This window comes from Corvus hawaiiensis, chromosome 5, assembly GCF_020740725.1.
Source record: "Corvus hawaiiensis isolate bCorHaw1 chromosome 5, bCorHaw1.pri.cur, whole genome shotgun sequence".
NCBI lineage: Eukaryota > Metazoa > Chordata > Aves > Passeriformes > Corvidae > Corvus > Corvus hawaiiensis.
The window spans coordinates 54,185,951-54,200,245 of record NC_063217.1 but is presented as its reverse complement, the minus strand read 5'-3'; the positions used below and the strand labels follow the sequence as shown (position 1 = coordinate 54,200,245).

Here is a 14,295-nt window from a genome sequence, read left to right as displayed (position 1 = left end):
TCAGCATGGGTAATCTCTTTTTATTAATGAGAAAACAGAGCTGAGCAATGAGCCTTAGTATGTGAGTCAAATGCCAAAGGCACATCCAAAGAGATACACAGCAGTAGCAAATGGAGGATTTTCAGAGGGAGTTTTCAAGATATGAAATGTAACTTGGAGGTGATTACTGGTGGGCAGTAACAGAGGGTGACAAGGTAGCATGGTAATCTCTCTTTCAGATTGGAGCTGGCTCATGCCTGCCCTCCTTGGTAGGAGGCTGGGGGAAGCCTAGATCTGCCTGCACAAGGTTTTGCATATACCCTCAGGTTAGCTGGCTTCCAGAGCTGTTGATAAGGATCTTTAAGCATGTATAAGATGCAGCTTCTCAAACTCCTTCACAGATTTCAGATAACTAGGAGTGATTTGAAATAAGCCTGAAGGAGAGGAATGATAGTCTAAGATTTTTACCCTGTCACATAAAGGGGAGAAATAAATGAGGAAAGCTTTCTTTTGTGCATCATTGCTTCCCTTCTGGGAGTGCAGTGAGGGCAGTGCTTCCCACCCAGCTGAAAGAAAACAATCTTCCAGGGAGAAAAAGTAATGAGATTAGTCAGGGGATCATTACACTAACAACAAATGGTAAGAGTAAGTGATTGTTTAGTTCAGAAATAAGACATTATAGGGCAAAAAAAATTAATCAGAGCACCAAAAGACAAAGTGAACACATTCTTTAACAGCCTATAGACCAGCAGGAGAAATCTGAATAATAAACAAGAACAGTTAGACTCAGAAATACAGAATTGGTCTTCATGATGTTTCTGAAATCTTGTAGGAACACTTGGAAGTAAAGTCAGATGGACAAGGTTGGCAAATGGGGAAGAAGGTGCCAAAATAGCCTTAGGTATTTCAGAAGCTGAGAACTTGGAAAGAACTGATTTTGGTTTTTTTTCTGTGACTGTGTGCTAATGACTGGAGCACAAAATGAGATGGGAGACAGTGTCTGCTGCAGGCCACCAAATCACACTGGAGTGGAGGATGGTTGGCTCCCATAATGCATATCCGTAACACATAAGGGGAAGTGTGAGGTGTAACAGGGGTAGTCCGGCTGAGTGATGGATGTTTCAAGCCTCCAGCTGCCCACGCTGAAGCATCTGGAATGCATATGTAGAGCATATTGAAAGGAAAAGGAACATTGATTGCACCAAAGTGTTAAATTCTACAAACTTCAGAGAAAAAATTACATGGGGAGAAAGTGTACACAGAGGTGAGGCAGAGCTGAGAACAACAGGAAGGAGGGTGCTGAAAACTTTGTTAGGAGGTACAGAAACCTTAATGATATTGGTGCATTAGGTGAAGGTGACACCACTCAAAATCGTTATGCCAGAAAGACGATAAATATTTCTCTTCTGTGCTTGTGAAAATAGCAAATTAAATACTTTCTGTGTTGTAGAGGTTAAATGGTAGCTACTAACATCAGACAGTTTCAAATCAGCAAATTCAAACAAATTTCGCCCAAACATTTAAGAGAGTTTGCTGTGCAGCTTCCAAGATTCCTGTTTGCTGATTTGAGTCTTAGAACATTGGGCAGGTTCTAAAAAGATGACCAAAAAAATCTATTGTAAACCTAAAGACCAAGCTGAAACTTCAGTGCAAGTTTTTCTTCCATCTTACTATATGGATGTAACAAGATGAGACTTAACAAATAGATGTTTAACAATTTCAAAACATATAACCATTTAAAAAGTCTACACATGACTTTAACTATTTTATTTGAAAAAGCAGTTATCATTGGGATTTGATGGAAACTTTTATAATCACTTTAGTGATTATAAAAAAATTGGTTCCCTTCCAATCCTACTACTTCCAAAAACTCAAAGAACAGTTCCTAATATATTTGAAGTATTTTCACAGTATAGTATTAACATGTAGATGCAGTGCTCTCTCTTTAGGAAGTAAAGACCTGAAGAAACGTTTCATGTGTGAAACAAAATATCTGAATGTCTCTTTTGATTTTTTTTTTTTTTTTTTTTTTTAAATCACCACATTTTGATACAAACCAAATGCTACAGGAGGAGCAGGTGGTGTGGTGAGTAAAAACTATAGCTGGCTCTCGAACTTCTCCACACCTTGTAAGACCTGGCTGCCAGCCTTGCCTCATGATCAGTTCCTTCTCCACTCCCAAACCCCTGCAATCTGCCAATATTTGCAAGGATAGGGAATTCAGCCACTGATTTACAAGCTTATTTAGAAGGCATTACCAGTTCAAGGGGTTGTATTCTCCTGTAGAATAATTCATCGTGCCAGCTGTGGTCAATGGGTGTTAACTTAGCACAAAATGAAATATTACAAGCTCAGGTTATGGCATGCGAGCTTAGATGTTATGGAAAGGAATACATGCAAAGTTCGAGGAAGAATGGAGATGTATGGATGGAAAAAAAAGAAAATAAAGGAAGAAAAATTCATGATGAGAGATTTCCCGACAAGTTCCAAGCTGCATTTACTTCACAGCTGGTAGAAATAGGTGTAGGCTTCATTGACTGTAAAATATTTTTTGTCCTATACTGAATTGAACATTTCCAATTGAAAACAGGAGAGATTTTATATTATCAAGAAAGTTTTTAACAGAACAATAGCAATAACTAGTGCCCTGAAAGATTCTGCCTTTGAATAGCTCTGCTTTGCAGAGTTTTGCAAAGATCGCAGAGCTCAGTCAAACTTAAGGTTTTGTTTCTCATGGGGAAAAAAAAAAAAACGGAAATATAAAATGCCTTTTCCTCTGTGTTAATACAAACTACTTCCCTTACACCCACTCTCTATTAATGTCCCTTTCACAAAGAAAACAGAAGAAATACATTGATCTAAACTGTTTGCAACAGACATCTACATTTCTTTATTTATGGAAATTGCAGAGGCACAGCATAATTGATGTGACTGTTCTAACAGGCTAAAGGCTAAATTGCAGCCAACTCCCAGTCCTTTGTGCTTTCTTACCAAAGGCCAATAATTCACTGAATGTGGATAGAATTTTTGTAAGAAAAATCAAAATCTGTCCCCAGATAACCCACACTATTATTTCTTCACCTTCTTTTTCAAAGCACAGTTGAGATTCTTGCTTTCAATTTTGATAGTATTACAGTTCCTCCACAAAAGAGTCACAATTAACATATTTTTCATGTTTCTTTAAATTATCTAGAAAACTCCTTACACAGAAATTCAGCTCACTGCGGTTTTTCTTCAGGCAAACAATCGACAAATCCCTGAGAACAAGGTGTTTGGAAAAAGAGCCTATGCATTTTGAATTCTTCAAATTTAGTCCAGAATTATAAAATACCAAGATCTCTCTAGGCTGAGATCCTCATTTTCCCTATTTTGCCCATTTGTCCTGTGATTTCATCCCTCCTTCTTGCCTGTACTCCTCTTTTGTGATTTTTGATGTGAAGAAACCTTTAAACTGACTGCTAATGAGGGAAAATAATTTTTTTTATGTACAAATTTGTATGGTAATTGTAGAGTTTCACATTTTATCTTCTAAGTTGGGTTTTTCCTGATATTTAGGTCTGTCATAGTTATGCATTATATCGTTTGCATTGTCAAGACAATGCATTCTTTTTCCTGCCTTCTATTTAGCTTGAAGCACTTGGAAAGAAATGGGAATAAACAGAAATTTATAAGATAAGTTGCAGTCTAACCCTGTCATCTGAAGTAGGCCAGCATTAAAATGGTCTAGGATTGATGAAGTAGAGCTGCATTAGATGAGAGTGGGAGGACTAAAAGTAATTTCTTTCACTGCGACTTCTACAGTAATTCAACTTTTTCAGAAAACTCCCAATAAGATTGATTTTTCTAGTCCAGTTTACCCTGGAAAATATCTTTCCCTTCCTGCACATACAATCTGAAAATTTTAAAGGCAGATCAGATTTTTTTAAGTGATTTTAGCACACATCATGTGTCAGATGCATTATACTGGGAGCTGTAGCCACAACATAGGTGATGTGCAGGTAGTATATCCTTTGTACTGTGTGTCCTGTGTGTAGCCTCTTGTAACTTGACTATGTTGTCACCCATAAAGATGTCAACGCACCCAAAACTCATCCTAGACCTTGGAAAGCAGAGCTCAGGGAGGTTTGCATGTCTGTCCCTCCTGCACACTAATTTAAAGTCAAGGGTAGTAGTATCTTTTAGGTCTGTAGCTCTCTGTCATGGTAATGTTAAGGGAAAACCAGTGATTGTTGGTCTCCTGAGTGACTTGGCACTCTTCTGCGCTGAGAAAATGTGGATTGGGACCGAAAGAAAACTTCAGAAGGTTTTGTCCCCAGGAACAAAATTGGGGAGAGTGAAGAGGTTTCTTAAGGTGAACTGTCATGGTGCAGGAAGTGTCTTAGCAAACAGTGCAATGGAACAAGACTGTATCGCATTAAGTCTCCTAAGAGATGCCGAAGAAATTATACCATGGCAGTAAAAGATGTCCTTTGATTTTTGTTTCTTTTTTTCTTCCTCTGGGAAAGGTGGAGTACCCTACCTGTACTGCTTAAAAGTCCTGCACCTGTGCAGTTGTGGTGTCAGCCCTGCTTTAGAAATGATGGTTTAAGAAGCCTCAGTGGAAGGATTGTTAGAGGAGTGAGGAATTATTTTGGTATGTGTTTATTGTACATGTACTTAGATACAAGTTTTGTCCTCAAGCTTCATTTATTGACTGCTGATATACAAGGTACAACTCTGAATTAGGAACAAGGCTTCACAAACAGCTAGATGAAATAAAAGCGCTTGGCCTAACCAGCGTTCATGGGTTTTAAAGTCTGTTTTTAACACGGGGTGGAAAAGGAAAAAGTAATAGTGAATAGTGGGGACAACCTTACAGACATATGGGAAAGCTGTATGGACAGTAGGGAATGCTGTGGCTGAGGCATCTGTAGTGACTTTCGTGTTCACTTGATGCACAGCATCCTCCCTTGAACCAGAAGGCAGGTGTGTGAGTTTCAATGGTCCTCTCTCTTCTCACATCTAATTTCAATTCAAAAATGTGAGAATTTAAGAGTTTTAAGCTGAAAAATGAAAATGCAAGTATGCCCAAAAGATTATTGGCTTCTTGTCAATCACACTACCCATTTCAATTAAGTATGAAGATTATCTGCAGGGATTGGCACCTGAAAGTTAAAAGGACAAACAGCCTTTTCTGATAAATTAATATAATTGTTTGCTCTTTTCATTTTATTAAGAAATCATTTTTAAATTAAGTATTCCAAAGACATCGCAAAAATTGTTGTAAAGTAGAAATGCTCTATTAAAAGTAATTTAAAATTTGTGCAGCAGTGAAACCCAAGTCTTCAGATGTTGAAGTTAGTGTTCACCTTTGATAATCCTTAGACTGAAATAATATCTCCCAATGTGATCAGTAGATTCTTATTTCAGGTGATTACATGGCATCTTGGAAATAAAAGAAAACTCATTTCCAGCTGTGTAGGTCTAACAGATTTTATCTTTCAGTTCTGGAATTCTCAAAAGGCAAAGGATTTCAGTGTTTATATACCAAAAGTATAAATGAATGGATGCAATTGTTATTTCACATATGGGACAATTCCACATCACTGATGCAGGAAAAAATTTTCAGATTTGTATGGCAATGCAGAGTTCCCAGTGTTTTGTATAGGTAAGAAAAAATTAAAGCAGTAAGAGGATCCTTAATAGACAACATTGATTGAACATACAGTTTCTGTACATAAGTGAAAATTATTTGTTCTTGGAATGTGAATAATTATAATTTGTATTCCCTTAAACTTACTTGCTCTGGAAACATTAAGGAGTTTTTACATAAGTGAAGAACAAACTACATACAGATGATTGAATCGGTAACAAATTGCTTTTGCAAATCCCAGGCATTGTACCATCATAAGATTTTACATCTGAGAAAGCTACCTCAAAAATAATGTCAGCTTCTCAAATTGCTGAGTGTAGAGGGAGAGGAAAAGGGTGAACATCTCGAGCAGTTGACTGTGGGTGCTTGCTGCGTTCACCTATCCCCCTTTAGTTATTTGTAGGTGTGACAAAACATACTGCAGACCAAAGGGGGATTAAAAAAAAAAAAACATTTCCTTCCTCTAAAAATCTGAGATTCATATGTTTTTAACAGAAAGAGCTATTGCAAATACTCCAAATTAGTGTGTTTTGGGGCAGCTATTTGCATAAAGACTACTGCTTCTCATGGCTTGCATTACTAGGCTCTTGTCTCACAATCGATGGTGTGCAGCTCATCCTGGGAGGCTTAATTGCTGCTCATGTTCTGTTTACATGGTAGTTGGATTTTAAAGGAAAGCAACCATAGAAATACAAAACAATGTTTGCTTTCTTCTTCAATACGTGTGGTTTTTTTTTCCTGCATGTCCAAGTTCACTTGCAGCGAGTTGTACCCACACATACGGTTCTCACGAGCATCTGCCTGCCTACAGAACTGTGAAAATTAATTGTGTTTTGATGGGATTTTTTGACTTTATGTTCCCCAGAATGAAAGAAAAACTTAATTAAGGTTTGTAGATAAGATCTCTAAGGAAAGACCATTGTAAGAATTTACTTTGGCTGCTTTTGTTCTGAGATCTAGAAGTCTATTTCCATTACTGGACAGGACTGGCAGATGAACTGCAATTAAAGGCACAATAGCAAAAGAGATTAAATATAGGAGTGACAACTGACAGCATGGGCTCCCTTCAGTGCTTTTTCTTGCATAGAAGGTGCAGCTCCAAGTCCTGCTTGGTTTACTGAAGCACCAGGTTTTAATGAACTGCTTTACGCTGTTAACCTTGGGGTCCAGTTATCCTGAGCAGTGCATGAGCATTCCTCTGCCAAATGAAAACTCTTGCTTTTCCTTCTTCCCCACAGGAGGAGAGGTTCCATACACAACTCTGGCAACCCGACTGATGATGGGAGCCTGGTGGCTTTTTGCTCTGATTGTCATCTCCTCCTACACGGCCAACCTAGCAGCTTTCCTCACCATCACACGCATTGAGAACTCCATCCAGTAAGTTGGCAAAGAATGATTCAAGGGAAAGGAGGGAGAACATAAATATACATGTAAAGGGGTATAACTGTTCTACTTAAATGTGAGAAAAGGAATAAGTTTTTATCCTCTTGAGAAGTAGTTAGAAAGTTAGAAAAATAACAATATACCATGGACTGTCAGTCTCCCTGGAGACGCTTTTTTTTTAGACTTTGAATTGTTGGCCTCTAGCAGATACTTTTCCATGTGGCAGACATACATATGTAAGCTTGCACACATACATATTTTGAAAGAAGCAGTTGAGTTTGAGATGACCACACAGCATCAGTATTTGAAATGGGAAAGTATTGTTGCTGCATTCTCCAGCTCTGCTTTCCATTCAGATGTATTCCACAGTACTTATGTTCTGACATTTTGGTCAGGAAGAACACAATGCTTCTTCAATGTATGGGGAGCTGAAAGCTGACTTCCCCTATTCTTGCCAAGGCAGAGGTGTGTTAACCACAACAAACAGTAACAAACTCAGTCACCAGTAATCCTTGCTCCTTCTGCTCCCTGGTGCTCTCTTACTACATAAACAGACTGCATCGTTCTCTCTTTCCCATCTATTCCTTCTTTTGCTTCATGCCTCCCTAAAATGAATGTCCTGGTCTTCTCCTACCCCTCTTATGGTGAACTCTTTCTGTCACACCTTCCAGTCTTTTTTTGAAGATCATGTCATCTTTCTAGGTCTTCTACCCTCTCTCTCTGCCCTTTTGCACTCCAGTATCCTCTCCTTCAGCAAGCTGCCTGCTGAGTTATCCTTGCTCCCGTGGCTCCAGTGACATCCTTCACCTTCAAGTGCTCGCTCCTGGATCAAAGCAGACACTAGAAAATAAAGTGAAGCATTAGCTAGCCAAGCACTGTGAGGGGCAGCTGGCTAGTTTTTCATAGCAGGTTTATCTTGAGGCTACAAGTCTGTGAAAGTATGTGAGTGACAAAATTACCCTTTCCTATATATCCTTCTTTGCAAAAATCATAGAGTGACTTTAAAGAAGAGAGGCACATTTCACCATATTTCTTCCTTCAGAAAGGTAAGAACCTGACCTTCAAGTCAGGCTCAACAATGACCTTAGGGAAAATTCCATTTTCCCAGTCCAGTCATTGATTCAAGTCCCTGACTTGTGTGTATCATCACCTAAGGTCTTTCTGCCTCTAGTTCAGCTGCTTTCAAAATCTCCCTGAAATTCCCCTTGAGACAGTGAGCCACTATCACAGACTGAGCAGGGGGAGCCTTGGCCTCCTGTGTGTTCACAGGTCAGGATCAAGCACCACTGTGTGCCAGCAGTCACTCTGCTCACACAAAGGCACTTCTCCTCTAGGTGAGGATTTTCTATGTGCTAAAAGCAGGCCTGGCTTTCACATGTGCTGGTAAACATCTGCAATAGCAGGCAAATAAACATCTGTAATAGCAGACAAATTTCATTTGCAACTGAAGCCCAAGTCGGACCCAAGAGCGGAAGCAAAACCTGACTTTGAGTGCATGGTTATGACTCGGGTGATGGAGGTGGAGGGAGAAGTTGGTGTTCCACAGCCCAGATTGCCCAGGCTTTACCAGTCCTTATTCATCCCAATTCAACTGGGAATTTTTTACAGCTGTTATCCTTCCTTTCTGAGGTAACAACCTTACCACTTTCATCTATTAGAGGGCTACATACTCTAAGACAGAGATATATAAAATGAACTAAAGTCACATGAGCAAATTATTCCCTTGATACAGTTGTATTACCAGTTAAATCAAGCTATCATTTTCTTTTGTGTTCTAAATAACAGATTTTGAGATGATGCAATGCTGCTGGGGTATTTAGACACAACTCAATCATTTGACCCTGCAGTCTCAATTTTAATCCCCTCAAAATTTATATGGGAGTAAAATGATATCCTGTGTCAATGCTTGTCAACATTGACCTTGATATTTTGAGGAAAGTTGATTTATTTATTTTTTTAAGTTTAAAAAGATTTAAATTTGACTAAGGACTGTGAAGAAACAACATGGGAATTTATGCATGCAAAATAAATAATAATTATATATTCACTCATTCAGTTTGTCCTTACAAGACTGAACAAGGCTTCTGTGTTCTGCTTTGAAATCATGTCCCTTCTAGTTTTGAAGTAGTCCAGAAAAATGTTCAAATTATTGTGACAAATATCTGTGTTTTCTTATGGTGTGTAAAAAAGAATAAAATATACCCAAACTATAATTTAATACATCTTCAGCTTTTTCTTGCAGTTTATTATGATGTCACTAGAAAAGCCTCGGTGGAATTTTGAGGTTATCATGTACAGTTGGGACTACATTGGTCTTTGTGCTGTATTATTTATGGGCAAAGTCACTGAAAATGTTTTATTCAGTAGAAAATGTTGCAGCTGGAAAGCTGCTGGAATGAAAGAACAGACATTTTTCAACAGCACTTCCAGCTCAAAAATAGAGTAATTAGATGTGTTTAGTATCCATGAGGGAATTAAGTTATCCTAACTATGGTGTGAGTATAAAACTTTAGTTTACAAAACTGCTAAAATTGGAACTTAAACAAGCACATAAGAGAGGATGTTTTTTTACCATACTGAATTACTGCAAAGTGGAAAACATGAATAAGCAATAAAGAAAAAAAGCTGATGCTCCTTTTTTCCTTTTTCTTTTTTTTTTTTTTTTTGGCAGTTCAAATTGTACCTTGGGGAGCCTTCAAGGCCAGAATGGAAATGAGTATAAGCATTAAAAAAAAAAAAAAAAAATCCATATTCTGCTAGTAGTGCTTGTCAGCTTTAGACAAGCCAGAAAAAAAGGAAAGAAATTGAAGTCAGTGGGTTTGCACAGATATAAAAAGTAGTTAATAGTTTTTCATTTCAGATTTCCAGCTAGCATCAGATATTACAGTGTGTTGTTGTAGGTATGGTCCTTGTGATATCTTTTACAGAAGATAATATGCATATTACATGCAGCCCACAGCGTGTTTCATTTCCATTAAACATTTGGTAGTTACTGCCTTTCAGCTTTTGGGTATGAAACTAGTTTGTGTTCAGAGCCCTTGCAGCTTCCCTTCCTCAGCTGGTGTGAAGACTGGGCCACTCTTCCTACTCAGTGCCTCATGGTATCCAGAACTCTACTTTGAGAAGCAAAGCATGCAAAATTTTATCAATCCATCCACGAAGGAGGACCCTTAGAGAGATAACTGTTGCCTTTCTCTATTGACTCTCAAAGTAGATCTTTGCAGTATAACCTCACTTGATGGCATTTGTGCTCTGCTTCAATGTTCAATTTGAATCAAATATTTACGGTTTTTAAATTAATTTTCAGAAACTAGAAGAAAAAGAATGGGTGTTAAATCTGCTTTTCCAGAGAAATGGCTTCTCTTAATACCTTTGGGAGCTCAGCTTTTCACCTTCTGCCAACATGTAATATCAAGAGCAGAGGCACTCAAGTTCTAAAGTAGTTCCTGGATGCATCTTTTGTTCACACTTGACCCACATTGCAGATGACATTTAAATCGAGGCAGTCAGCATTTCAAATGCCAAAACACCGTGACAGCAAAGCATAATTTCTATGTGTCTTAAATCTTTGGATCACTTTCTCAAATGCAACACAAATTAATAGTAATTAGGAGTGACTTTTCTTGGTAAATGCCAAATAAATTTGGAGGTCCTGAGCTATTTCTAATAGGTGCTCATGCTCTGCAGTTCATCACTGAGCCAGTGTTGACATTGTTATGTTTTATGATTCCTTTAGGACCAAGTTAGAGTCCATTGGCAGAGATTGATTTTACTCAAATTACTGCACGGTTTTCTGAAATAGGAGAGGGTGTCACCACCTTCACATGGGCACTGACATTTTGCAGGAAGGTTGGGGAAGTGGAGTGAACAGAGAAGAAGTCAGAGGATTTGCCATCTGAAAGCCTGGTGCTAGGTGGTTTCAAGTTTAATCCACTTCTAAAAGTGTGGTAGCTTAAGAGCTTTGTACATATTGTGGGGGGAAGTTTGCTTCTTTTGTCTTCTGTAAAATCAGAAGTTCCCGTTATGTTCTCCATGTTATAACTAGTGTGTCTTGTTTGGTAGGTGAGACCTCTGCCTCCAAACATGGAGGCATAGAGGGAAAGCAGGTCTTTCCTTCCTTAATCATTCTTTTCACAACATTTTGCTAAACCGTGATTCATTTGAAGCTAAGGAGTCCCCAAGGCTTTATACAGCTCAGTGCAACTGACTACAGGATTTCTACAAGGGGGTTGCCTAGAACTCAGTAATTAGATATTGCCCAATGCATGTCCATTAATCTTTTATTTAACATGGTTTCTGCCACAGCTGATCCTGACAACAGTCAAACCCCTTGGCTTAATGTGCCCCGTTCCTTAGCCCTAAATTTGCTTGTGAACTAATCCTTACTGTCCTAGGGAAAAAAAAACAACCAACCGGACAAACGAACTGAAAAACCCTCAAAAGCACTGGAAAGCTTTATCTGTATTAGTAATAAATAAAATCTTCAGTGTAGGCCATGAGATCAGTTGTTTTTTGCTGAAAATTCAGTAACTGGTTCTTACAAACAGCTCTGTGCATCACTCAAGCCTAGCACAGCCAGCCTGAATTGATCTATAACCCAGGTCTACAAAGCTGTGTTGATGCCCAAGTCTCTGACCTCAGTGGTGTTTTATCACCTAAAAAGAAATTTGGTTACTTATTTATTTATGAAGCTGACCTTTTGTTTTCAGCGTTTTTCTGTGTACTTTTTTAATATTTTTGGCCGACATGTGAACATGTTACCAATTCTGAGTCTAGGATCTGAATTTATAGAAGAGGGTATGCTTTGGAGAAAGAAACATATCCAAATCCTACTATGTTTTTCTTCTAGCTGGAGGCAGAGGTAATTTTTTAAGTTGCAAAGTAATTGATTTGCACTAAGCCATAAAATGAAAGTGACCTGACAACTGCTGCCTGATTAAGGGTGTAGAATACTAAACAAAATCAACAAACGCTGAAAAATACATCTATCTGTTAATAATTCTTCCTCAAATGACTCAATTCCTCCTCTGAATAGCCCTATTAGCCTAGTTAATTTAGGGTAATATTGATGCTGGGATAATATTGGTATTATCCCAGTAATTGCAATGGGAAAAAAACTTACCATAAAGGCCACTCATAATATTTTTCCCCACAGTGCTGCATGAGTGATAGAAAAAATAAGCTGAATTATGACCTGGCTGCATGGTCACTTCCCTAGAAGCAGAATTTGTCTGTATACAAACTCAGTTGAAGGTATCTTACTTTTTAACAGTTTTTTCAATTATATCTGCTTTTTTTAAATTCTTAAGAAAATTTTATCATTCGTTACCTTATTGCTTCAAAATTAGAAATTCAAGGAGAAAAAAGTTTTAAAATGTGAGATTATCATTTGCTTACTCATGCTAATGAGTGCTTTGCTTTACAGGTAGTTCAACTGAGAACTATCGAAAAATTTTCAGTGCGGGTAATGGAATCAGAATTTGGGCATCAAAAGATCCCTTGTAGGAATTAATTAGCTTGACAGAGGCTTTTTCCTTGTTTTGAGATCTGATGTGGCAGCTGTGTGCTGAGACTGGGTGACAGAGTGAGGCTGAGGATTTACATGTCCACTAAAGGCATTTGTCTGAAAAGAGAAGGAATTGTTTAATCCAGGAGCACAGGTACACTGAACAATATGTAACCTATAAACCAGGCTGGAGGCAAAGCAGTTATAAGAGTTCTTTCTTCTGTAAGGGAACCTCAGTGGTTTAATAATTCTAGTAGTTCTCTCAAAGTTTGTCATTTCTCTTTGTTTTGCTGTACCATAGCTTCTAGGTTCAATGTCTCAGCAATAGTCTGCAGAGCTGCGGGTTATTAAACAAACAGCTTCTGAAGGAGGTCATATATATTATGATCCCATTTTACATGTTTGTGTGAGGGGAGGGAGTCACTGATGTGTGATAGATCTTTACTGTATTTGCAGCTTGTCTATGCAGCAGAATATACATAAGTACACCTCCAAGGCTCCCAAAAGTCTTTCTTTCTCCTCAGCATATGGTCAGGTGAACCAGAACTTTGGGTTTACTGCCAACAGCAGCATTGAGTGCATCCATAGAGTTTACACTTACATTTGTCTTGCTTTTGTCCTCTTGTCATCATTTTCTCAGCATGGAACCTCACCTGCAACTGTGAAAAGATGCAAGTAGGGCAGCTGAGAGGCATCGTGTGTTACAGGATAGCACATCTAACAGTGAGGCACTGCAGACTCTAGTTAATGCCAGACTTGGCAACTACAACATGCCTTCCTGAAGGCATTGACATAATTCTTCTCCTTGTTATTTCCCTGCTGGTGGTGCCTTTGTGTGTGATAGCACACTTGCTTCTCAGCCTGTTTGCTTCCCATACCTGACTGTAGTACACTTCAAGACTAATAGCTCATGTCTTCTGCTGGTTTGCCCTTCTGAAAATAACAAAGTTGCTTTTATAGCCACAAGATATACGCAGGAGCTCTTTTTCTTTTGTGCTGTTTTTAACTGATTTGTGGCAGCAGCTACACCTGTCAATTGCATACTGCTTAGCAATAATATATCCAAAAAATGCTTTGATGCTTGTTATATTAGAAATTATATGGCCACACAGAGTCTTGTAATGATTGCAATTTTACCAAGTGTTGTCACTAGAAATTGGAGACTGGATAAATTTTTTTTGCATACTTTTCTAATATGACAAATAACAATTACAGGACATTGCAGTCTGCATCCTGTGACAGCTCGTTGCACTGCTGAGCACTGCCAGTTGATTATAGGAGCATACTGGCGGCAGCAGCAGTAACAGAATGGATCAATATAGTATGCTGTATTTATCTAGTGCCTTTCATCAGTGATGCTTATGACAGATAGACTGTCAGCACTTTGCACAACACTTTGCCTAATGGTAAAATAAGGAGAAACTCTCAGCAAGGCCCACTGCTGCCTACCGGGGTGCCTTTCTGCAGAGCTGTGCTCAGTCTGGTTGTTGCAGAGTTTTATTCAACTCTATAGAGTTTTGTATTTGTCCTTGCTGAATTTCACGCCCTGCTCCTCCAGCCTTTCTAGGCCCATCTGAGTTTCAGCCTGGCCTTGAGCAGGTGGTTGGTCCCCCCAAGTCATGTCATCTGCAAACTTGACAGGAGGGTGCTTGCTTACCTCCTCCAAGTTATTGGTAAAGACATGTCCCAGGTTAGACCTCTGGAGTACCTGTTAGCAGCCTGCAGGTGAGCTACCCTATGAGCATGACAATCCAATTGGGAATTTATCAAATTTGGTTTCCCACACAGCTGTACC

General features: G+C 38.7%; 1 protein-coding gene across 2 annotated transcripts in view; it reads left to right on the top strand.

The window, feature by feature from the left end:
• The window catches only part of GRID2 (glutamate ionotropic receptor delta type subunit 2), a 704,126-nt gene that overhangs the window by 591,017 nt on the left and 98,814 nt on the right, over positions 1–14,295 (top strand). For both annotated transcript variants that reach the window (XR_007203777.1, XM_048304515.1), the window contains exon 12: positions 6,850–6,988. Coding sequence is in view for 1 of the 2 variants with exons in the window: in XM_048304515.1 (XP_048160472.1) it covers positions 6,850–6,988 (139 nt within the window). In the remaining variant the exon portion in view is untranslated. The remainder of the gene's footprint in view (positions 1–6,849; positions 6,989–14,295) is intronic.